Source organism: Centruroides sculpturatus, unplaced genomic scaffold (assembly GCF_000671375.1).
Source record: "Centruroides sculpturatus isolate CEXI.00-Female unplaced genomic scaffold, Cexi_2.0 scaffold1225, whole genome shotgun sequence".
Lineage (NCBI taxonomy): Eukaryota > Metazoa > Arthropoda > Arachnida > Scorpiones > Buthidae > Centruroides > Centruroides sculpturatus.
The window spans coordinates 190,749-216,762 of record NW_019385655.1 but is presented as its reverse complement, the minus strand read 5'-3'; the positions used below and the strand labels follow the sequence as shown (position 1 = coordinate 216,762).

The window sequence follows — 26,014 nt, the reverse complement described above, 5'->3', positions numbered from 1 at the left end:
TCTTACAAGTTAGCCGCTCTTGACGATCGACGTCAGGTTTTAGAAATATATAATATTGAGCAACTGTTTCCTTCTCTTTATTACTCGTTTGCATAAATCTGATGGTAAAGTAATAATTTTCAGTAAGGAGATCTATATATTTTGTATTATTTAAATTTACCATTCTTTATGAGAGAAGTATTTAAAATTTTTAATGTTTATAGAGAAAAGTTTTAACTTTCGTGCCATGATTTGCCAACTTTCTCGTGTTGGCATAACTTTTCACCAAATTTTCTAAAGCATACTTAGTATCGTACTGTGAGTTAGAGTAAACGTTAAATCTAGAGTTTGTAAGATATTGGCATTCACAAAGTCGAGAAACCCTAACAGATTCATTTAACTCTGACTCGAGAAGATTGATAGTTTTAGAGTTAAAATAGAGAGTTGAGGCTTTACAATTGCACTGTTGTTTTAAAATGGCGACCTACAGTAGCGATGACAAGGAAAATGATAAAAGTTTAGAATAATTTGAAATCTTTGTGAATGCCAATATCTTACAAACTCTAGATTTAACATTTACTCTAACTCAGAATACGATCGTAGGTATGCTTTAGAAAATTTGGTGAAAAGTCATGCCACGAAAGTTAAAAGTTTTCTCTATAAACACTAAAAATTTTAAATACTTCTCTCATAAATAATGGTAAATTTAAATAATACAAAATATATAGATCTCCTTACTGAAAATTATTACTTTATCATCAGATTTATGCAAACGAGTAATAAAGAGAAGGAAACAGTTGCTTAATATTATTTATCTCTAAAACCTGACGTCGATCGTCAAGCGCGGCTACCTTGTAAGCGGCGCTCGATGTTCGGCGTTCACGTTTTAAAGATGAAAACTTAGGCCGCAACCTCGCTAATAACATTCTTACACCTAAAGTCACTATATTACTTTTACTTTCGCTACGTTCGTAGTGTTATTTCGTTAAAATCGTACAATTATAATTGACCATTACAGTAACGCGATCACTTTGTGTATCGATTCACAGAGCTTTTCCTCTTCGGATTGAAATGATGTGAAGGTGGGACCGAATAAAATAACAATAAATAAAGAATCTCAAATTAAATTAAATATCTTTATTAAAGTTAAACAAAGAAACACTTCATTTTTCGAAATTTTACGAAAAAGGATATATACATTTCCTTCCCACGGAGCCGTTTCCTATCTCTCGGGAAACCGAAAAATGATTCATGAGGAACTTATCCTAAAAATCGGCGATTGGTGAAACCCTGTAACGTGACGAGAGGGATGAAAGAGGGGTGACGACGAGAATAAGGGGTCCGTCGTCGCCGTCCGTGGACACGGTCCGTCATCACCGTTCGGGATCGCCGAAACCCATGCCGATCCTCATCGCCGCCGTCCGTTCCTGAAGACAACTTGTCCGATCCGGTTAGAAAACGTCCGACCGTCCGATCCTCTCCTCGTAGAGGTATGATACTCATTAGTGTAAACTCTCTCTCGGCGCGTTTCCCTCAACTCCCGCGTGTCCGCTCGATATAAGCTCAATGTATTTGTGTTAGTTATGTTATCGTCTAAATAAATCCTTGTTTTCTTGTTAATTGGTGTCTTTACTTCGAGTATCGCTCACACTTTGCCGACGACCCCTCTCACCTCCTCCACTCGACCTGACAAAAGAGTCCCGACTTTCCGGGATAGAAAAAACATAAACAAGCCATCCACTGACCAGTGGGCAGTTCTCACCNAAGATATGTAATTTCGAAATTAGACGTGGCTCTCGAAATATTAGAGGAAACATTAAAATTTGTTGCTAATTATTTAAACGCAGATAATTTTTATATGAGAAATAAATTGATTTAATAAGTGATCAGTGGACGACCAAAAAATTCTTATAGTATCACCGAATAAAGGTATAGGTCAACCAATATATGTCAATGATATTGCTACATAACAAATGAAAAATTTAATTATTGGGAAAATATAATAACGATTTTTTTCTTGTGCCGACATTACGAAAAAGGTATAAAACAACCCCAAAGTGCAACAATCACATTGTGAAAAATAACTACATCGCTGATGGAAATGAAATTGAAATTAATCAGGGAATTAAGGAAGAAAAAAGAATATAAGAAATAGCATTATTCTGTGCGACAGATTCATTCTGTATTGATATTTTGACAATTGTGCCTCTGAATGTTAATCTTTTTACTAACCGATTCTAATCAACGAAAAATTTTGTAAGTTAGAAAATTGCTTTCACACTACACAGGCAANCGATTGGTGAAACCCTGTAACGTGACGAGAGGGATGAAAGAGGGGTGACGACGAGAATAAGGGGTCCGTCGTCGCCGTCCGTGGACACGGTCCGTCATCACCGTTCGGGATCGCCGAAACCCATGCCGATCCTCATCGCCGCCGTCCGTTCCTGAAGACAACTTGTCCGATCCGGTTAGAAAACGTCCGACCGTCCGATCCTCTCCTCGTAGAGGTATGATACTCATTAGTGTAAACTCTCTCTCGGCGCGTTTCCCTCAACTCCCGCGTGTCCGCTCGATATAAGCTCAATGTATTTGTGTTAGTTATGTTATCGTCTAAATAAATCCTTGTTTTCTTGTTAATTGGTGTCTTTACTTCGAGTATCGCTCACACTTTGCCGACGACCCCTCTCACCTCCTCCACTCGACCTGACAAAAGAGTCCCGACTTTCCGGGATAGAAAAAACATAAACAAGCCATCCACTGACCAGTGGGCAGTTCTCACCAAACTGTTGCCTATCAAAAAAGAGGTACGACTTCGTCCTGACTCAGGCTACCCACAATAGTATCTACGAACAGAGAACAATTTTACCGTATTGAAGATTGCAAGGAACTACGAATGATATGTCAAAAATAGCTCTTATCCACACTACAAAATGCAATTTTCTTGCGAAAGTTGTCTAAAGAGTGATGGCAATCACATTCCAGTTACAACGAAGTCGTTCGAAATCGAAATAACAAATAGAAACAACAAAACAAATCGAGGCACCGACGAGATTCGAACTCGCGATCTCCTGTTTACAAGACAGGCGCTTTAACCAACTAAGCTACGGCGCCACTCGATCATATTACTTTCCGCGAGCATTTCGTTTGTAGATAGAATGGAATTTTCTAAATGTTATCATTTCTGTTTAAAGAATCTTTTTATATTATTAATCATAAAAATTAGTTGACACCAACGAGCTAGAATATTCTACAAGGAATGGCTGTGTACCTTACGTAATGGAGGTAATTTCGAACAATGTCCGTTACGCGTAGAACTTCGTATTATTCGTTTTCTAGTAAGTACGATTTTCTCACGCGTAAGATGAAGGTTTTTTGTCTAAAGAAAGAGTGTATACAGTTTGAGTAAGATATCGGGAGTTACACAACAAGACTGGTTAGTTTAAGGTTATGATTCACGCTTAGGATGCGAAAGTTCGGCAAGAAAATCGAGGCAAGAAAATCGAGTAATTCAAAAAATTTGGAAGTTGTTTTGTATGCATGTATGTTTGAGAGTTAGTGTTTGTGAATCGGCTTTGTTTACCATCTTTCGAACTTAATGACTCCCGTGCTTTTTGTCAAAATTTCCTGAAATTTTGTAGGGAAATTTGTGTATTAAGGGAATTCATATTATTATATTTTGTTCATTAAAGGTTTAGAAAGTGAGGCGATACAAGGGTCGTGTGTCGTATCTCCTAAATGATTAAAATTAATGACGACTCTACTCAGTATTTGCATTTACTGTTTTTTTATTATTATAAAACTCATTTAGCTATTCAATGATTTGAAAATTGTAGAATATATCTGATAATAACATTTAATTTTTATAACTCAGATTGTGACATGTGATCATTAAAAAGATGTCAAACTGCAGNTATATTTTTTTCATTAAAAATTGAGAAAGTGAGGCGATACAAGGGTCGTGTGTCATATCTCTTGAATAATTGAAATTAATGACGACTCTACTCGGTATTTGCATTTACTGTTTTTTTTTTATTATTATAAAACTCATTTAGCTATTCAATGATTTGAAAATTGTAGAATATATCTGATAATAACATTTAATTTTTATAAATCAGATTGTGACATGTGATTATTAAAAAGATGTCAAACTGCAATCATACGTGTGATTTTTATATTAAAAGATTCTGGCGCTCGGTTGCTGAACTATTTCATGACATTCTGTATGTCATTTCGTCACTTATAATCGCTTCACTTATATTTACTTCTTCAGATTGATGTGTGATATATAAAGGTTGTGGAGTTTGTATATCCTGAATCAATGGTTCGATTTTTTTTAGTTCTACAAACCTTTCGTTAATCCAACCCTCGTTAAAAATTTGATACATTTTTGAGAAATGTACAGCAGTTATTAAAATTCAAAATAAGAGAAAAAGGTTCGTACCTCCATACACATTAACATACATATCAATAAATACAGTGTAAACGCTCAGCATTATTGTTTTTGGAAGTTCAAAAGTCTTTTGTGTCGAAAAATATGAAATACTTGATAGTCTATTTTCTTGTAATAACTTTCTTCTGTTATAAGTTATAACTGCCGGAAAAGTAACATTCACTTATTGTTATATTTTATCGCACTAAGAATCATTTTTCCCATATATACTCTATTCTCTACGTGACTTGGAATATTTGAAAATTGAATACATACAAGTAATACTCTGCTTAACATCTGTGACTTCTTGTAGAAAATTACACATGAGAAAGTGAACAGAAAGCGTATTTTCTAATAATATTAAAATATATTTTATTGTATTTTCATATATTGAAACGATGTTTACTTTCTATTTCCTACTGTTTACGTTTATAATCTTACCCTTTCTTACTAAGCCCTGCAATACGAAATACTTAATACAAAAGTGTATAAATAGTCTGTATGATAATTATACTGCAATAGTTTACAAACTAACTGTAAGCATTTTTTCTGTATATCAGAAAAATCTGATACTTATTATACAGTCGATCCCCCTATAACGTGGGTTCCTATAACGGAGATTCCTATAACGTAGCGAAAAAATTGCGACAGTATTCGTATAAGGACGCTAAAAGGAACTCGTAAAACGTCGTCGCCGATTTGTGTCGCGACAGGATTGGTCGAATCTGGACTAATAGTGGATGAGCAGCTGAACTACTTTCTGCCATCTAGCGCCACGCTACAGAGAGTTTAGGCGGGTAAATTGAGTCTACTATCGTCTGTACAGTATTATATATAAATTATATATAAATTAGGTACTGTATATATCTATAATATAATCGAGACGGGTTGATGACAATAATAATAAGTGCAGAGCCCAAATGGTTAAAAGTTGAAAGTTGAAATTTGGTACATAGATAGAGTACGTCAAGAAAACGCACACTAAGAAGGGATTTTTCGAAATTCCTCCCGGGGGGGAGAAAGACAGGATTAAGGCTTAACACTTCCATCAACAATGGAAGTGTTAAGTAACAATGGAAGTGTTAGGTAACAATGGAAGTGTTAAGTAACAATGGAAGTTTTAAGTAACAATGGAAGTGTTACGTAACAATGGTATTGTTAAGAGACAGCGACGTGCAAGATTTACAGGCGCAGATGCAGTTCTTTCGTTTTTGCGGGAAATCGAACATATTTTTAGAACCATCTAAAAGTTCTCTAATTAGTCTGGAAACAAGGGGACTCAATTCTTGCATTCTGTGAAAACGAGTAAGGTTGACTGTAACGTAATAATCTTTATCTTAGTTATCGTTACTTTTGCCCGAGCAACGCCGGGCCCACCTGCTAGTTNTCGATTTTCCGAATCAATTGGGGACTGGGGTTGTCCGGATAACTGATATTTCGGATAACTGATTTACGTACGAAAAAATAGTTTAACGTATCCGATGCCGAAATTTTTCTCCGTTGCGTGTCGCTTCGCGTTGAATTTTCGTCGATGTTAAGCCTAACAAAGACTATTGTATAGTTAAAAATTATTTTTTTATTTTGTACGAACAAAATAAATATATTGAAAAATATAAAAATAATAAAAAATTATACTTCAGAAGTTAATTTAGTATCAAAAACGTAAAATATTTGAGTAGCCCAAGACACAGCCAAAGATTGCAGTGCCACAGCACTGGCGAAAATTTAAATCTGCCGACTGGAATTCTTTCGGATGAATGACGTTTCGGATGATTGACTTTCGGATAATTGACGCTCTACTGTATTACATAATCTGATTTCATTTTATTTATGATTTGCAAACAAATACAGTGGTACCTCAGGATACAGCAGTACCTCTAATCATGAAAATGTCGTAAGGTGAATCATTTTTCCCCCATACGATTACATGTAAAATCAAATAATTCGTTCCAACAGGAAAAACACACTCAAATTAAAGCTAAGTAGTACATTTAAAAAAATAACTATAGTAAGGAAAACACTGACAAACGCGTTTTGTAGTTGTAAATGTATAAATAACCATAATACAATAATAAATGATAAAAAAAATGTAATTTTACTTGCACTTTACCTTCGAGGATAGACGGACAGTGGCGATGTAAACTGGTGGCGGAAGAGAGGAATAAGGGAAATGATACTAAAACTTAACTTACATAAGATAATGTAACAATAACTTAAAAATAACTTAGAAAAGATTAAAAAATTAGTGTTGTTTTATATATATATTTTTAAAATTTTTATTCACTGCTTTTTTTTCATTCCTTCACTTCATCCAGCATTATCACTGGATACAGGTCGCTTGGTAAAATATCTATCCAAAGAGGTTTGGCTTTGCCTACTTTTTAAAATGTTTCTAAAATGACTTAAGCAAATGTGATTACTCTGAGCAGCAATACGGCCAGTGTGAACCTTTTCGGGATGTTTCTTTTCAATAAAATTAGTCACTTTCTGATAATATCTCAAGATTTCTTTTATCTAGCGAGATTCATGACGAAGCAAACACGCGGACTGAGACCAATGAACAGAAGTGAAAAAAAAATGGCGCTGCGAACTAATGTAACGTCGTATGGTGAGTTTTTGTTCCTATCGTGGAGCAAAAATATGTTCGAATTTCATGTCGTATCCCGAAAATTTCGTATGCTGGGGCATTCGTATCCTGAGGTACCACTGACATAGCCAAACATTGCAGCGCCACAGTACTGGCGAAAATTTAAATCTGCCGACTGGAATTCTTTCAGATGAATGACGTTTCGGATGATTGACTTTCGGATAATCGACGCTCTACTGTATTACATAATCCGATTTCATTTTATTTATGATTTGCAAACAAATAAACTGAACTAGTACCAAAAAGTTGAGAATGAGTAAAGTTAAAGGATTTCATTAGTTATAGCCAAACAAGATCATAGGATGTCCGAAAATTTGCAGTGTGATAAATATTCATTAATTTATCAAATTGACCGGTCATTATGAATACTGCTATCACCTAGTCGGGCAAAGTAATAATATAATACGGTGAAAAGTAATCATCCTACATACGCTAGCCAATTGGCACTTTGAGTTGCTGGTTGTACCGTGTTGAGTGCATATTGCGTTTAGTACTGAATTTTAAATTGTGCGACATTTTAATTCGATTAAAAATACTCCACTTATTTCATTTAGAAATATTTATTTTTTGTGAATTATTTCAAAGTATTTAAAAAACATGTAATCTTTTAAAACTAAGTACNAACTCCACTTATTTCATTTAGAAATATTTATTTTTTGTGAATTATTTCAAAGTATTTAAAAAACATGTAATCTTTTAAAACTAAGTACTATTAACTACATTAATTAAATGGTAAAATTTTACCTATGTGCACCGTAATGGCGGCAGTCGCAACTGTTTGTACTCCTGACGGATTCCTCCCAGAGGGAAGCTGTCGGCGGGCTGCCAATTATATATTAACGTCACTAGATATTGATACATACTAGTTATTGATAAGTGTGCTCAAGAAAATCGTGAATCAATATCTAGTGACGTTAAACAATACACGGCCTGCCGGCAGCAGCCCTCCGGGAGGAATCCGTCGGAACCACAAACAGACGCAACTGCCCCAAATTCACTACTAAACGCAACACGCACGCGCAACTGAGATGCGAGTGCTGATTAGCTAGCGTATTTTGGATGATCACCCTTCGACGCATTATTATCACTTTGCCCGAATAGATGATAGCAGTAATCATAATGACCGGTCAATTTGATAAATTATTGAAATTTATTACAATGCCAGATTTTGTTTGTCATTACTCATAATGACCGGACATTATGAATAATGCCCATATTAATCACTTTGTCGATAACATATATATATATATTTAGTCTTTTAAAAATACTTTCAATAAGCCAACACCGGTTCCTTAAATCGTCTCGCGGTTCAAATATCCGACATCAGTGGTATAAAAAAATGAATGTTACATAAAATACTCCAAACTATCGCAAGATAATTTACACTTGATGTCAAAGAGCCGTATTGAGAATATGTTGAGTGTTATTTTCATGAATAACAAATAGAAACTTATACAACTTCTTAGATTTCTAACCTTAATTATAATATAAAAACAATGTAAATTTAAATTGTTTCTTTAGCAGATAAGATAACCGATTGGAGAGATAACTATATGTTGTTATTATTATTATTCTAAATTATTTTTTATACAGATATATTTTTTCACTTTTATAAAAATTTTATTTTTGAACAGAAATAATACATACCTTGTATGTTTCTTATCTGATACATCACACAGAAAAAAACTGTAAAATCATTACGCTACAACTGTCTTTATTCCGTGGTTCAGACATTATTAATTAAGCATATTATTCCCCAATATACCTTGAAAGTTTTTAAAATGCTATTCTACAATTGTAAATAATTTTCAAAAACATCATATAAATGTTAACTGAGCAGCAAAAGATTAACATATTTTAATTCACTTGTGACCACTAACTTTTATCACATAAACAAATGTTATGTTTTTCAGAAAGATTTCGATCATTGGACATTTTTTATCCAAACCTTTATATTGGACATCCTCAATATTTTCGATTCAAAAATGATTAATCATAAATTTAACAACATTTTCTTATCAATGTTACAGTAAAAAATTGTAAATTTGAGATTTCAGCAATATAAATTCTTACATGAAACAGATGATTGAAGACATGTTTGTAAGAAGAAAGATTTAAAAGAGATCTATTAATCCAGAACTTACAAGAAATAATTTGTATAGTAAGCATCCATTCACTTATAATTTTGTATTTAATATAATTTGTCGATCATAGAATTTATCTTTGGCAATATTATAAAGTTCACTCATTGAAGTCTTTCCTGTGTTCTTTACTAAATTATAAAAAGTACCATTTACATCCTTTAGTAACGCATACGGCGAATCAAATTCTTGAATAATTCCTCTATGTAATACCTAAAAATTTTCAAAATTTAAATGAAACTCATATTATTTATCTTCGTTTACGTCATAAAACTTACCATAACTCTGTCTGAATCGATAATAGTATTTAATCTATGTGCTATCGTTAACACTGTACAAGATGTAAAATTCTCCCGAATAATCTTCTGGATATATGTGTCAGTACTACAAGAAATATATATACGTTAGTAAGTTAATATATATATTTCATAATATTAAATATTGTTTATATTTAATGTAATCGTATATGTAATCGTATATATATTTGATGTATCGTATAGAAATATATACTGTATACGTTAGTAAGTTAATATATATATTTTATAATATTAAATATTGTTTATATTTGATGTAATCGTATGTTTGAATATTAACAAAAAAAATACAAATGATATAAAATTTATTAATAAGTACGAAGCACTAACATTGAACGACAAAGTAATTCTTAATTAACAATGATGACTGCAACGATGGCTTCCGGTACGCATTTACAAGAACAATTGTAAATACAGGGAATAAGAAACTTCGATGGAGTTTTTGGAATATAAAATGTTTCCATAAAAGTACAGGAGACGCTTGAAAGCATTGTTGAAGTCCACAATATAGACTGATACTATTGATACATTGTTGAAGTCCACAATAGACTGGTTTTATAAATAGAAATCGGTTAATGGAATTGTCAAATCCAACAACGCCCTCATTATAGGTGTGTTGAATTTACATTTTATGAAAAAACCAGAAAGACTCAACTCATTGTCATATCAGGAAATAGAGTAAATTCGCATCACTTTGTTCTTGTACAGATCACTAAATATAGAATAATTGATAAATCACACCAAGTATAAAAATACCTGTATCTAAAATCAAAAAGACACAATCGGATAACACAGAACACATAACAATCGCTAAACATGAGTAACAATCTCGAAGCTATATCTTTGCATTGTAGAACAAGTTATCACACAGGAATTTCCTTATCTCCAATGAGAACATCTTTGATTGCAAAGATTATAAAAGTAGATTTTTCTTACTTCGAGAGTTGTTTCGAAGTAGCGCAATAACAGCAGAGTGTTCGGTTCGCAGTGTAAATTTTCTTTGTTTAAAGTTTTTCACGATGTTTTTTCCTATGACTTTAATCCACTCGACTAGTATATGTTTGGTAAGCATAAATTGTGATTATTTTTATTCTGTAAATAAATAATAACTGAAAATTTTTAACGTTTAACATAATTAATATTAAGTTTTTAAAATTATTGTTACAATAAAAATTTATATTTAATACAAGCTAGAAAATTTAACACAAAAACGTGTAGTGGCTAGAGTATACTCTACTAAAAACTTTTACCTAAAACTCTAAATACACGAAAATTATTGTTATTTATTAGGGAATGGATCTAATTTTCCGATATAAATGCTGAATATATAATTGATGAAAACAAAAAAACAAACAAATAATAATAATTAATTAAATATAGAATAAATGAATAATATGTATTTACACAATAGTTTATATGGTTACATTAAAATGTGAAATTAAACAACTCAGTCATCTTACATTTTATCGATATTGGATGTTGCTTCGTCCATGACAAGAATTTTATTCTGACAAAGGATTGTCCTGGCAAGACAAATTAACTGTCTTTCTCCCACGCTGAAATTTCTTCCTCCTTCTGTTAAATGTGTGTCCATTCCTCCAGGCAAATTTTTTATAACATCTTTCAACTGTACCTAAAACATTTTATTCAATAAGTTTGTGATTAATAGAATTATCTAATCAATTTATACAGTGGAGCACTGTTTAGACACTTTTTAAGAAATTAGACATGACCAATAATAAAAAATATGTAGTTAACGTAGATATAAATTTCGATTACACAATATTGCAAAACTTATAGTTGTACTTAAGAACTGATAAATTAAAGATTTTTACCAAAATATTTTGTTTTAGTATTAACATCCTTAGTAACAAATTCTAAAATTATTTTCAAATTTTCAACAATGAAATGCAACTGAAAATGAATTGTATTGTATTGTGTTATTTAGAACAGTTTTATAACATAACATGGGGAAGTATACTAATCATCTAAAATTTTTAATTCATTGTTAATATCCTGAAAGCTATAACGTAACTTGCAATACATTCTGATTATTATAATTTTGTAATCGTCTAGCATTTCTTCCTTGTCTAGCATTTCTTCCTTTGTGTTTCTAAAATCCTAATGTTTTGACATGTGTAAAGTAAAAAGAGCCAAAAAATTTTCGTCCAAAATGTGTGTGTGTGTGTTTAGGTCTATTCTGTTTCATATCTAAAAATGGAAAAAATATAAAGGAACGAAATTTGGCTTGGTAACATGTCTTTAAGTATCATTGGGATATTAAATCTTGTTGGAAAAATTTTGAGGGAATGAAGAGCTAGAGTTGAGTCCACATATATCTCGCTCAAGAGGGGTCAAACGTATTGAAGATTTTACTTTTTATTAGCATTTACAATTTTTTTTTATAAAACTCATTCCTGCTCTGAAAATTAAGCTTTAACCATTTGATAATAATTAATAATATTACAATTTTTTAAACAAAAAGTCATAACATATGAAGCTACACACAATTTTCTATATTATTACTAATATAAATTTATATTTCTAATGAAATGTCTTAACAGCCGGAAAATTAATGTAACACATAGCTGGATTTTCTTAGTTTTAATATGTTTTCGTTACGAATAAATACATAGTTTATATTCAAACTTATAAGAATTGTTCGTTGTAATTTGCTTCATATTATGTTTTAGTTAATTCAAACATTATTTTTATGAATTTTTTTACAGTTCTGGAATATCTTAAATAGGCAAAATTTTCATGCATAATATAATAACAGGTAACTTGTTTCTGTGAGATGTAATATTAATACTAAATTGTGTAATATTTATTGAATTAATGGTTTATTTAATTCAATTAATTTTTTATTAATTGAATTAAACAATTCAATTTATTATATTGAATTAAAGTGTGAAAAATCAGACTACAACGTAAACAATTTAACATCGAAGCATCAACTGTCACACGTGTAAGTAAATTATTTTTAAGTTTGCAGCAGTGAAAGCAACGCTTTTTCATAACCTCCTGACGTACTATCTCGATTTCTACAAATCAATATAGTCAGAAACTGCAAGTTTAGGCAGTTGTTGCCAGTCCCTGAACGGAATATCATCTCTTATCTAGTGTCTAATATACCTAGTCCTTGCAGATACTTCAGTCCTATGGGTAATTACTCGTCTACGGGTACGCATTTTGAAGGAGAACTCTATCTCATGGGACTAAGATACATTGCTACACGATTAATAACACCTCCCAAGAACGAGCATCAGATTATTTTCGAACATCATCACCCCAACGTATTTATCGCCAACTGAATCTCATGTAAACTCTGTCTCGCACTGCTAGAAGGATAGGCTAATTCGGTATAACCTAATATATCTATTGTAAATTGTATCATGTTGTCTATGTAATAAAATCGTTAGTAATTGTTAATTTGGTACCTGAGTGATTTACTTCCAGTACTCTGTCTCTCAACCAATCTTCATCCTGAATCTGATCGCTTGTGCATGCGTCCATTTCCCTGACCGAATCAACACGCCGTTTCGGCTTCAGTGTCAATCGGGACACGGTAATGTCAGTTATGACAAGACACTAAAGAGGCATCCTCCAGCCACAAAATAATTTAATTCAATTAATATTACATAATTTTGTTTTGGATTTATAAAAACAATAATGTGAGAATGGAGTAAAGTATGTGTTGTAAAAGTTTCAGAATAAGTTTTATACAAAACTGTTGTAACAGGATGAAAACAAGTTTTATGACAATTTTCGTAAACAAGTTTAAAATCTATAAATTGAAATTTTATCGTATTAAAAAATACGGTAGTCTTGATAATAATATAAAATCACAAATAAATAAAAAGACGTTTACAACATATATACCTATAAGCGGCGATCTACTGTAATAAAATCAAATCGAAACAAAGCTGTAAATTTAAAGTACTCGTTTATTTCTTACTTTTTCGATTGCTTGCCATAACATTTCTTCTGAATATTCGTTGAAAGGGTCGATGTTTCTGCGAAGAGGACCAGTAAATAACACCGGATCCTATAAATAACATACAAACTGTATTTATTGTTTATATTTTTGAACTCGTAAAATAAAATAATTTATTTGCAATCAGTGAAAAATATTCCAAAATATATTGTAATAATCATTGTGAATAACAAGCTGATAGAAAAACAACGTGAGCATATCTCTTTGAGAGTACAATTAAATTTATTTATATTTTACAAACTTTAAATGATTCAATATTAGAAAATATGCAATTAGTTAAAATTTTTTTACCTTGTGGACACAAAATTGATCCAATTATATTAATGCCTTTTTGCTAACACAAAGGAGTGGTTCAAATACGAAGAAAAAAGACCGTATTTGTACTATAAAATAAAATTTTTAAGAACTAAAACCGTACTTCTCTAATTTAGTATAAAGTTTTTGAAAATTTTTAAATATATATATAGTTTATTTCTATTAATGTCCCAGTAGAAATTTTCATTACATACAAATTCAGACTGCAGCCTGATTATTGGAATTCTAGACATTCAGGGTTATCAGGTACCTGTTTAATAATATCGTATTTTATATTTAATTTTGCAGTTATAGAAATGATATTAGTACATTCTGCTATATTTCACTCCAGACTCTCTGCTAATATAAGAATTAGTCAAGTCATTTTTGTGAAATTTATATCATATAAACATTCAAATAGATATTCTTCCTGTTTACATAGAAAACTAATGTAAGAAGAAGCTCTAAAATACATTTTCTATTCTAACAATTTATAGGTATAAAGTATACAGTCATACGTGATTTATGAGTAACTATTAAGACATGCAGAGTACACACAATCACAACTACTATTGCTTATCTTTGTTTTTTGTGAGGAAATTATTGTTCTGGTAATGTTGCCTGTATTAATTAATAAATAATACACTTAGGAAGTAAAATAGTTAAATTAATAAATAAATACACAATGCACGAATAAATACGTATAAAAATAAAAATGACTGCAAAAAATAAAGTCGTTTATTGTTCTTTTTAAATTACATTGAATATAAAATGCAATATCTGAAATAAGGAATTATAAAGACTGCCAGTAATCTGCCGTATAATCTGTTTAGATTATATGGTACTTTACTGGCATATCTTAAATGCGAGCGAAATTGCATTAAAANTGTCATAACAGATGAAGCTACACACAATTTTCTATATTATTATTAATATAAAATTTATATTTCTAATGAAATGTCTTATCAGCCGGAAAATTAATGTAACTTGTAGCTGGATTTTCTTACTTTTAATATATTTTCGTTACGAATAAATGCAAAGTTTATATTCAAACTTATAAGAATTGTTCGTTGTAATTTGCCTCAAATTAATATGTTTTAGTTAATTCAATCATTATTTTTATGAATTTTTTTACAGTTCTGGAATATCTTAAATAGGCCAAATTTGCATGCATAATATAATAACAGGTTACCTTGTTTCTGTGAGATGTAATATTAATACTAAATTGTTTAATATTTATTGAATTAAACAGTTTAATTTATTATATTTGATTAATTAAAGTGTGAAAAATCAGACTTCAACGTAAACAATTTAACATCCAAACATCAAATGACACACGTGGAAGTAAATTATTTTTAAGTTTTCAGCAGTGAAAGCAACGCTTTCTCATTACCTCCTGACGTACTATCTCGATTTCTCCAAATCAATATAGTCAGAAACTGCAAGATTAGGCAGTTGTTGTCAGTCCCTCAGCGGAATATCATCTCTTATCTAGTGCCTAATTTAGTGTCAACAGATATAGCTAGTCCTTGCGGATACTTCAGTCCTATGGGTAATTCCTTGTCTACGGGTACGCATTTTGAAGGCGAACTCTATCTCATGGGACTAAGATACAATGCTACACGATCAAGAACACCTCACAAGAACGAGCATCAGACTATTTTCGAACTCATCATCGCAACGTATTTATCGCCACCTGAATCTCATGTAAACTCTCTGTCTCGCGACTGCTAGAAGGATAGGCTAATTCGGTATAACCTAATATATCTATTGTAAATTGTATCATGTTGTCTACGTAATAAAATCGTTAGTAGCTGTTAATTTGGTACCTGAGTGATTCACTTCCGGTACTCTGTCTCTCAACCAATCTTCATCCTGAATCTGATCGCTTGTGCATGCGGCCATTTGCGTGACCGAATCAACACGCCGTTTCGGCTTCACTGTCAATCGGAACACGGTAATGTCAGTCCTGACAAGACACTAAAGGGGCACCCCCCAGTCACAAAATAATTTAATTCAATTAATATTACATAATTTTGTTTAGGATTTGTAAAAACAATAATGTGAGAATGGAGTAAAGTATGTGTTGTATAAATTTCAGAATAAGTTTTACAAAAAATGTTGTAATAGATACATTACTTTTAACAGAATGAAAACAAGTTTTATGACAATTTTCGTAAACAAGTTTAAAGTATATAAATTGAAATTTTATCGTAGAAAAAAATACGGTAGTCTTGATAANTAATGGTTTATTTAATTCAATTAATTTTTTATTAATTGAATTAAACAATTCAATTTATTATATTGAATTAAAGTGTGAAAAATCAGACTACAACGTAAACAATTTAACATCGAAGCATCAACTGTCACACGTGTAAGTAAATTATTTTTAAGTTTGCAGCAGTGAAAGCAACGCTTTTTCATAACCTCCTGACGTACTATCTCGATTTCTACAAATCAATATAGTCAGAAACTGCAAGTTTAGGCAGTTGTTGCCAGTCCCTGAACGGAATATCATCTCTTATCTAGTGTCTAATATACCTAGTCCTTGCAGATACTTCAGTCCTATGGGTAATTACTCGTCTACGGGTACGCATTTTGAAGGAGAACTCTATCTCATGGGACTAAGATACATTGCTACACGATTAATAACACCTCCCAAGAACGAGCATCAGATTATTTTCGAACATCATCACCCCAACGTATTTATCGCCAACTGAATCTCATGTAAACTCTGTCTCGCACTGCTAGAAGGATAGGCTAATTCGGTATAACCTAATATATCTATTGTAAATTGTATCATGTTGTCTATGTAATAAAATCGTTAGTAATTGTTAATTTGGTACCTGAGTGATTTACTTCCAGTACTCTGTCTCTCAACCAATCTTCATCCTGAATCTGATCGCTTGTGCATGCGTCCATTTCCCTGACCGAATCAACACGCCGTTTCGGCTTCAGTGTCAATCGGGACACGGTAATGTCAGTTATGACAAGACACTAAAGAGGCATCCTCCAGCCACAAAATAATTTAATTCAATTAATATTACATAATTTTGTTTTGGATTTATAAAAACAATAATGTGAGAATGGAGTAAAGTATGTGTTGTAAAAGTTTCAGAATAAGTTTTATACAAAACTGTTGTAACAGGATGAAAACAAGTTTTATGACAATTTTCGTAAACAAGTTTAAAGTATATAAATTGAAATTTTATCGTAGAAAAAAATACGGTAGTCTTGATAATAATATAAAATCACAAATAAATAAAAAGACGTTTACAACATATATACCTATAAGCGGCGATCTACTGTAATAAAATCAAATCGAAACAAAGCTGTAAATTTAAAGTACTCGTTTATTTCTTACTTTTTCGATTGCTTGCCATAACATTTCTTCTGAATATTCGTTGAAAGGGTCGATGTTTCTGCGAAGAGGACCAGTAAATAACACCGGATCCTATAAATAACATACAAACTGTATTTATTGTTTATATTTTTGAACTCGTAAAATAAAATAATTTATTTGCAATCAGTGAAAAATATTCCAAAATATATTGTAATAATCATTGTGAATAACAAGCTGATAGAAAAACAACGTGAGCATATCTCTTTGAGAGTACAATTAAATTTATTTATATTTTACAAACTTTAAATGATTCAATATTAGAAAATATGCAATTAGTTAAAATTTTTTTACCTTGTGGACACAAAATTGATCCAATTATATTAATGCCTTTTTGCTAACACAAAGGCACTAAACGTTCAAATACGAAGAAAAAAGACCGTATTTGTACTATAAAATAAAATTTTTGAGAACTAAAACCGTACTTCCCTAATTTTGTATAAAGTTCTTGAAAGTTTTTAAAAATATATATTGTTTATTTCTACTAATGTCCCAGTAGAAATTTTCATTACATACAAATTCAGACTGCAGCCTGATTATTGGAATTCTGGACATTCAAAGTTATCAGGTGTCTGTTTAATAATGTCGTATTTTATATTTAATTTTGCAATTATAGAAATGATACTAGTACATTCTGCTATATTTCACTCCAGACTCTCTGCTAATGTAAGAATTGATCAAGTCATTTTTGTGAAATTTATATCATATAAACATTCAAATAGATATTCTTCCTGTTTACATAGAAAACTAATGTAAGAAAAAGCTCTAAAATACATTTTCTATTCTAACAATTTATAGGTATAAAGTATACAGTCATACGTGATTTATGAGTAACTATTAAGACATGCAGAGTACACACAATCACAACTACTATTGCTTATCTTTGTTATTTGTGAGGAAATTATTGTTCTGGTAATGTTGCCTGTATTAATTAATAAATAATACACNATAGACAATATGCAAAGCTTTTTTTTCAGTTTACAGCAGTATTTATTACACAAAATTTAAGTAAAGCTTAACATGCCGATTTTGCCCCGGTCTCCCATATGTTTATTAAAAGACAATGAAATGGTTCCTTCTAAACCATTTATTTCTGATTATAGATAAGATTTATGCAAGAAATTATTGTTTAATTTTTTTACATAAAACTTAATAATTTCTTGACCAAAATAATATAAAGTATAAACATCTTTATATTCGTCGTACGATATATTAGATGGTGAATACATCCTGATACAGGATGCCAGGACACTACATTCACGTCCCTAGATGTCTCACTACAGTATTCCAATGTGGCATATTCCCATTTCAACCAGTTTGGTTGTTACATCGTTTTGTACCTTTTCATTTGAACAGTCCTCGTACATTGCAGTTATTTTTGCATATATTTCTTGTACAAAATTTTTGAAATCTATGTTTATCGGAATTAGATGTAACTGACAAATTTTATAACGATGAATTTGTAAAAATTTTGTTAAAAATGATATTTTGTTTATGAAAACCGACTGTAATAACATATAATCAGTGATGTTCTTCAATGAAAAAAGTAAATACAGTAGAGCGTCGTTTATCCGAAAGCTGGTTATCCGAAACGTCCGNACACTTGGTGTTTTCCTGTTTGGTTTGTATTGTTAACATCATGTTTATCATTTGCAAAAATTTTCTTTATGAAATTAACATTTGACTCTGCCGTGCTGACATCTTGACAAACTCTTTTGCATTCCTCAGTTTTCGTTTAAGTGTTAACGATTGCGGATTTGTGATGAATACTTACTGGTATTCCAGTAGTGGTATTATTTGGTATGTCATATAACAATTTCTTGCCAGAACAGAGGAAATTGAATCTAAACGTTTTTTTTATTGAGAAACCCACAGCAAACTGAATCAAAATCGTATTGCTTTTTTGGATTGGTTGGAATTTACTTATTGTGTTCATGGAAACGTCAAAACAGTTGAAAATCTGTTGACAACCCAAGCATTAATCCATGCAGTCACGTTTCAACAAGCAGAAGGTTTTTGTGTCATTTTCAGCCAAATTTTAATCTTAACATTATGGGTGCAAGGCGAACTGTTATAAACACTTGATATCAGAATATTTATATTATTGCCTTACATCAAGACTGTTCAACAACCTATTCTGTAAAGTAAAATAAATAACATTTGCAACCAACCCAAATGATGATGTAGCAGGTTTTAAGTTTATGCAATAAGTTGAAAGAACAATTTCTTCACACAAGCCATTAATGCCAATAAGATAGCTAATCCAAAATTTAATAATAAAAATTAATTAATTTTTCAAACTAATAGTAGTATGGGTTCGATACAGCTTAGCTTATACTTTTAAATTTGTATAGGAGTTAAATGTAAAGCTCTGATACGGTTGGATTTTACTTTATTTTAACTCAAAAATTAAATAATTTTTCGATAAAACGAAAATTATTTAATTTTCAACTTTACAAAATATCGTGGTATAGATAATGTTAAAAAAGTACGATTGGTTGATAGTTTCTTAAGAAAATATGATTGGTTGGTATTTTATAGAAATTACTTTTTAAAGAGAGAATTTGTGTTTTATATTTAAGCTGCAATCATAGAAATGTATGCTTTTGTTATTACTTACCATGACTAAAAAATTATTCTGCTTCTCCTTGTTTGTAGAAATCTCTGAATGCTTGTATTTCTGTGGCAAATAACTTTTCGTTCGATATTTCCGACAATTTTCCATATATCTTGTGCTACTTTAAAGTCAGAGAAATTTCGAAAAGAGAATCAAAATATAGTTTTATAACTGTTGATGAAAACAGAAGAATTAACAATATATGTAACGGATTATACACTTTGTTGGAATGATGTCCAGAATACTTGAAAGAAATACAATGAATGATTGGTCAATGAAGAGTTTGGTTAATAAACAAATTGGATAACGAACACTTTCGTGAAAGATTTTTGTTTCAAACATCAAACACATGCTCGGATAACAAACACCTCACAGAACAAACACAAGAAGAAGAGACGTAAATTAATGAATACCGATTGGTGTTCCCTTGATTTCAGGTAACAATTCGAAACTTTTTCGAGTGTGGGAGAATTCGACATCAATGCTCAGCACGATATATACTGATCGGATAGTATTCCTTCGAACTTTGAAACTCTTCCTTGTAATTTTAGCCTTTTATTTTTCTGATAAAAACAATTCTTTTATAGTATTCGCGAGACTGTCTGGCAGGCACTCGTTAAGTTTTTTGTCAAGGCGTTTATTTTCGAAAGGTAAGAGTATAATAGCAAAGGTATAGAGTGGGCAGATGTCTGATGTTGATGGGCGGTATGGCTCGAACAGGTCTACAGTAGGCCACAGTTCAATTTTAACTAAAAATACTCTATTATCGAGCAGCTTAATTAATTAATTAAGAAGTAACAAAAATTACATCTGAGAAATAAAGAACATTGAGGAGCTCATAATGGAACCTGAAACAGATCTGACGACAGAAGAATGTCAAGAACCTTCGAATGAAGAACACCAAAATCTCGGGGAGATATGTTTTTTCTTGAAAAACAGAATTAATGCCGATATCTGCTGTTAAAAACCTTTTGAAGAAGTGGGAGAATGTCAGAACGATGGTCTTAGATTTGCATTCAAACCAGGTTGAGGATAATAAGATTAGGGATCTCTACAATTACAATGCTATTAATTACTTTTGAAAAATCTTGAAAAAGAGAGAAAAGCAATCAACATTAGAAAGATTTTTAACCTCGCGAATGGAAAAAAGCATGTCTAATAAAAATGCAAGACTACGTATATATGTGATTTTATTATTACATATAAATAAATGTAAGAAAGTATATTTTTTGGGGGGTGTCCANATTATTCTTCATTTGTACAAATCTCTGGATGCTTGTATTTCTGCAGCAAATAACTTTTCGTTCAATATTCCTGACAATTTTCCATACAACTTGTACTATTTTAAAGTCAGAAAAATTTGGAAAAAAGAAGCAAAATATAGTTTTATAATTGTTGATGAAAACTGAAGAATTAACAATATATGTAACGGATTATACAGTTTGTTGGAATGATGTCCAGAATACTTGAAAGAAATACAGTGGGTGATTGGTCAAGGAACAGTTTCGTTAATAAACAAATCGGATAACGAACACTTTCGTGAAACATTTTTGTTTCAAACATCAAACACATGATCGGAAAACGAACACCTCACAGAACAAACACAAGAAGAAGCGACGTAAAGTAATATGTTTTTTCCTGAAAAACAGAATTAATGTCGATATCTGCTATTAATTAAAGATCTTTTAAAGAACTGGGAAAATGTCAGAACAATGGTCTTAGAATTGCATTCAAACCAGGTTGAGGATAATAAGATTAGGGATCTCTACAATTTCAATGCTATTAATTACTACTGAAAAATCTTGAAGAAGAGAGAAAAGCAATCAACATTAGACAGATTTTTTAACCCCACGAATGGAAAAAAAACATGTCTATCTAATAAAAATGCAAGACTGTGTATATACGTGATTTTATTATTACATATAAATAAATGTAAGAAAGTATATNTATTAGTTTATAAGTGTTCCAATCAGCTTTTGTAAAATCTGTAATTTATTGATGTCTTTAGATCTCGTAAACGTTTAAACCAGAAAGAGTTGGAAGGAGCTTTAGAACAAGTATTGAAAGAATTAATCGAAGAAAGTGAAGAGCCAGAAGAAATTGACTATCACAGGGAAAGTGAGACAGAAAAGGAAATTATAGAAAAAAATTCTCATGATAGTAATTCCAAACAATCGGAATGACATAGATAATGTTCTCATAGTAGAAAACAGTAAACATGGAAGATAGAAAAAGACAAATATCGATTTTAAATAGGAAAAGTTAAAAAAAAACTCCGTGGATCAGTAAATCTGTATATTTGGATAACACAAAAGCAAAAAGTATTATGATAATATTGCCGGAACCAAAACTTACCGCCGAAAATACAAATAAAGAAATAGATGCATTTCACTTGTTTATTACTGATCAAATGATTGAAGGAATCATAACAAATACTAACAGATATATTCAGAAAAAAGGGCTGACATCAAGTATGCAAAAGACAGAAACTGCGGAAATACAAATAAAAGCCCTTTTTGGAGCATTGTATTTGATTGGTAATCTTTCTTTTGACCATGCTTGACACTTCTGAAGTTGATCAGGAAACTAACAAAGCTGTGATAAATTTGGACTACAATGCCACTAAAGGTGGTGTAGACACTAGATCAGATGTGTTCATCCTACACCACATCCCGAATTACAAAGAGATGGCCACTAACTCTCTTTTATCGTCATGTTGACATTGCTGGAACAAATTCCAATATTATATTTAAATTTAATAATCCTGATANAATTACAATTAGATGGCCACTAACTCTCTTTTATCGTCATGTTGACATTGCTGGAACAAATTCCAATATTATATTTAAATTTAATAATCCTGATAACAAAGACAAAAGACGACATTTTATAAAAAAACTTGCTCTGAGTGTAATGGAAGAACATTTGAAAGAATGATCTATGATGCTGACATCTCCTAAAGACATTCGAACTTTTTGGAAAAATATAAGAAAAATAAAGAGCCGTCCAAAGAAGTAGCAAAACCTGAAATTTGTTTTATTTATGGAAGACACAAAAACAATAGGACAAAATCGATTTTTCAAGAATGCGGTAGAAATGATTGCAAAAAGCATAGTAATATANAAAAACCACATTGGGGAAAAAATTATTCACAACAAATTTAATGAAAATCCTCTTAAGAAGATTATGTGGTGTTATCTACTGTTTTTTTCAAAAAAGAAAATTTATATCATTTATTTATGGGTTACCAGACTTTGTCCAAGAATGGGATTTAATAATAATTGATGATCTGATGCATGAACTGATTCCAAAACAACATTTCTGTTTATGATGGAATCTCATCACTGTAATGCAAGTGTGATTTTAATAATGTCAAATTAATTTTTCCTGAAAATAAGATTATGACAAATATTAGTTTAAATACTCATTATTTAATTTTATTTTAAAATAATCGGAATGAGAGTCAGATAAATTGTTTGAGTCGTCAAGCTTTAGCAGAAAAATTTAATTTTTTTATGGATGCATACAAAAAAGCAACAGAAAAGAAATTTGGTTATTTGTTATTAGATTTTCATTTTAAAACAGATAAAAAATTTTGTGTGAGAGATTCGTGTTTTCCTGATAAACAACGTATTCTTTGGATAAATTTACTGTTAAAATGAAAAAATGTAAAAAAAAAATTATTACATGTTAGCACTTTTGGCAAAGACTACACTGTCACAGAGAAGAGTAACACTGAAAGAAGCTCCTCTCAATAAAATCAATGATTTATGCAAAATATGTGATCATTTGTTTCGAGGAAACATATCGACCGAAGTTTGTAAATTAAGAAAATTTAAAATTAGTTTTTCAAAACCACAATGCTGCGTAATAAGCAACAAAAACTGAAATGAATGAGTTATGGCAAGTGTTGATTTTTACGCTGCATTTCGGTTTTGAAAAACTAATATAAAGATACAACACGGTTTTTCGAAATATGAAAAAAAATTTAAAATGTTATCAGGAAACTGAGTGAGAGACATATTCCTTTAAATACCAAAAAGAATATTTAAGTTAATAAATCGGGTGATGCCATTTTTCCCCTTCAATCGGGTTTATTATTTATAGAATAACTCTCAGATTAGTTTCTGATTCAGCATTTAACGAAAATGTAAAGCATAATCCTTTCAATTTTAAAAGTTATAATTTAACTTAAATTACATATTTTTATCAAAAGACAATTGAAATGGTTCCTTCTAAACCATTTACTTTTGATTAGAGCAATAAGATTTATGCAAGAAATTATTGTTTAATTTCTTTACATAAAACTTAATAATTTCTTGACCAAAACAATATATATTATAAACATCTTTATATTCGTCGTACGATATATTTGTATATTTGTGATGGTGACTACATCCTGATACAGGATTCCAGACACTACCGTAGATGTCTCACTATGGTATTCCCATTTCAACCAGTTTGGTTGTGACATCGTTTTGTACCTTTTCATTTGAACACTCCTCGTACATTGCAGTTATTTTTGCATATATTTCTTGTATAAAAGTTTTAGAAATCTATGTTTATCCGAATTATATGTAACAAACAAATTTTATAACGATGAATTTGTAAAAATTTTGTTAAAAATGATTTTCTGTTTATGAAAACCGACTGAAATAACATATAATCATTGATGTACTTCAATAAGAAACATAAATATCTATTTTAAAATATATAAAAATAACCTTTTATTTTTGTCAAAAATATTGATAATTCTGTAAATTAAATACAATATTATTATCTTTTAAAATTGTTATATGAGAAATATTATGATGAACCTGTAGATCATCATTATTTTTATCAATATAACCATGTAAGAAATCGTAATGTCTTTACATTTTCTCAGTTACTTTTATGTCACTTCTTCAAATAAAATATCAACATAGATTTATATTTATGTTTTTAATTTTTTTATAAATTAGGTCAATATTTGTAACTTTATTCATCAAATATATTAAATTAACAATGATGTACGTTTCTATAAATTTTTAAATTTATATTATTCTATAAGTGTTCCAATCAGCTTTTGTAAAATCTGTATTTTATTGATGTCTTTAGATCTCGTAAACGTTTAAACCAGAAAGAGTTGGAAAGAGCTTGAGAACAAGTATTGAAAGAATTAATCGAAGAGAGTGTAGAGCCAGCAGAAATTGACTATCACAGTGAAAGTGAAACAGAAGAGAAAATTATAGAAAAAAATTCTCATGATAGTGATTCCAAACAATCGGAATGACATAGATAATGTTCTCATAGTAGAAAACAGTAAACATGAAAGATAGAAAAAAACAAATATCAATTTTAAATAAAAAAACATAAAAAAAAACTTCGTGGATCAGTAAATCTGTATATTTGGATAACACAAAACCAAAAAGTATTATGAAAATATTGTCGGGACCAAAACTTACTGCCAAAAATACAAGTAAAGAAATAGATGAATTTTACTTGTTTATTACTGATATCAAATGATATAAGGAATCATAACAAATACTAACAGATATATTCAGAAAAAAGGGCTGACATCAAGTATGCAAAAGATAGAGACTGCAGAAATACAAATAAAAGACCCTTTTGGAGCATTGTATTTGATGTGTAATCTTTCTTTTCACCATGCTTGACACTTCTGAAGTTTATCAGGAAACTAACAAACCTGTGGGAAATTTGGATTACAATGTCATTAAAGGTGGTGTAGATACTGTAAATCACACGTGTTCATCCTACACCACATCCCAAATTACAAAGACATAGTTACTAACTCTCCTTTATCGTCTTGTTGACATTGCTGCAACAAATTATAATATTAGGGGAGACCGGGGCAACTTCGGCATGCGGGGCAAGTTTGTCAAGCGCTTTTTTAAAAAAAAAACAAATTAAAAGGAGACTTTGGTTATAGGTTAGGCAGTTGAGTTTTATTGGTGGCTTATTAAGTGTAGTGTTTTTATTGTTCTCCAACAAGCGTAGTTGAATTATCAAGCAAATTTTCATATTCGTTCAATTCCATATAATATTTTTTTTCCATTTATATTGAATTGGCAGGTTTTGTTATAATTCCATGATAACGAAAGTTACTTTTCCTGTTAGGAGGATGTAACTTCAACTTATTCACGTGGCCAGATCGTGGCTTGGCATTCTGTTCTCAGGGTTGTACTTAATGTTTCGA

The 26,014-nt window shown here is 30.7% G+C and overlaps 1 protein-coding gene and 1 non-coding gene across 2 annotated transcripts in view; both read right to left on the bottom strand.

Annotated features, from left to right (window-relative positions):
• Window positions 1-3,016: 3,016 nt before the first annotated feature.
• On the bottom strand, window positions 3,017-3,090 carry Trnat-ugu. Its single transcript has one exon. It is a non-coding gene; the product is annotated as a tRNA-Thr (tRNA).
• A 5,622-nt stretch (window positions 3,091-8,712) lies between these two features.
• LOC111640908 (multidrug resistance-associated protein 4-like) overlaps window positions 8,713-26,014 on the bottom strand; it is an 89,729-nt gene continuing 72,427 nt past the window's right edge. Inside the window, exons 22-25 of the mRNA XM_023387002.1 lie at window positions 17,166-17,255; window positions 10,971-11,143; window positions 9,475-9,580; window positions 8,713-9,409 (exon numbers count right to left, since the gene is read on the bottom strand). Coding sequence (XP_023242770.1) covers window positions 9,233-9,409; window positions 9,475-9,580; window positions 10,971-11,143; window positions 17,166-17,255 — 546 coding nt within the window. The 3' untranslated portion in view covers window positions 8,713-9,232. The remainder of the gene's footprint in view (window positions 9,410-9,474; window positions 9,581-10,970; window positions 11,144-17,165; window positions 17,256-26,014) is intronic.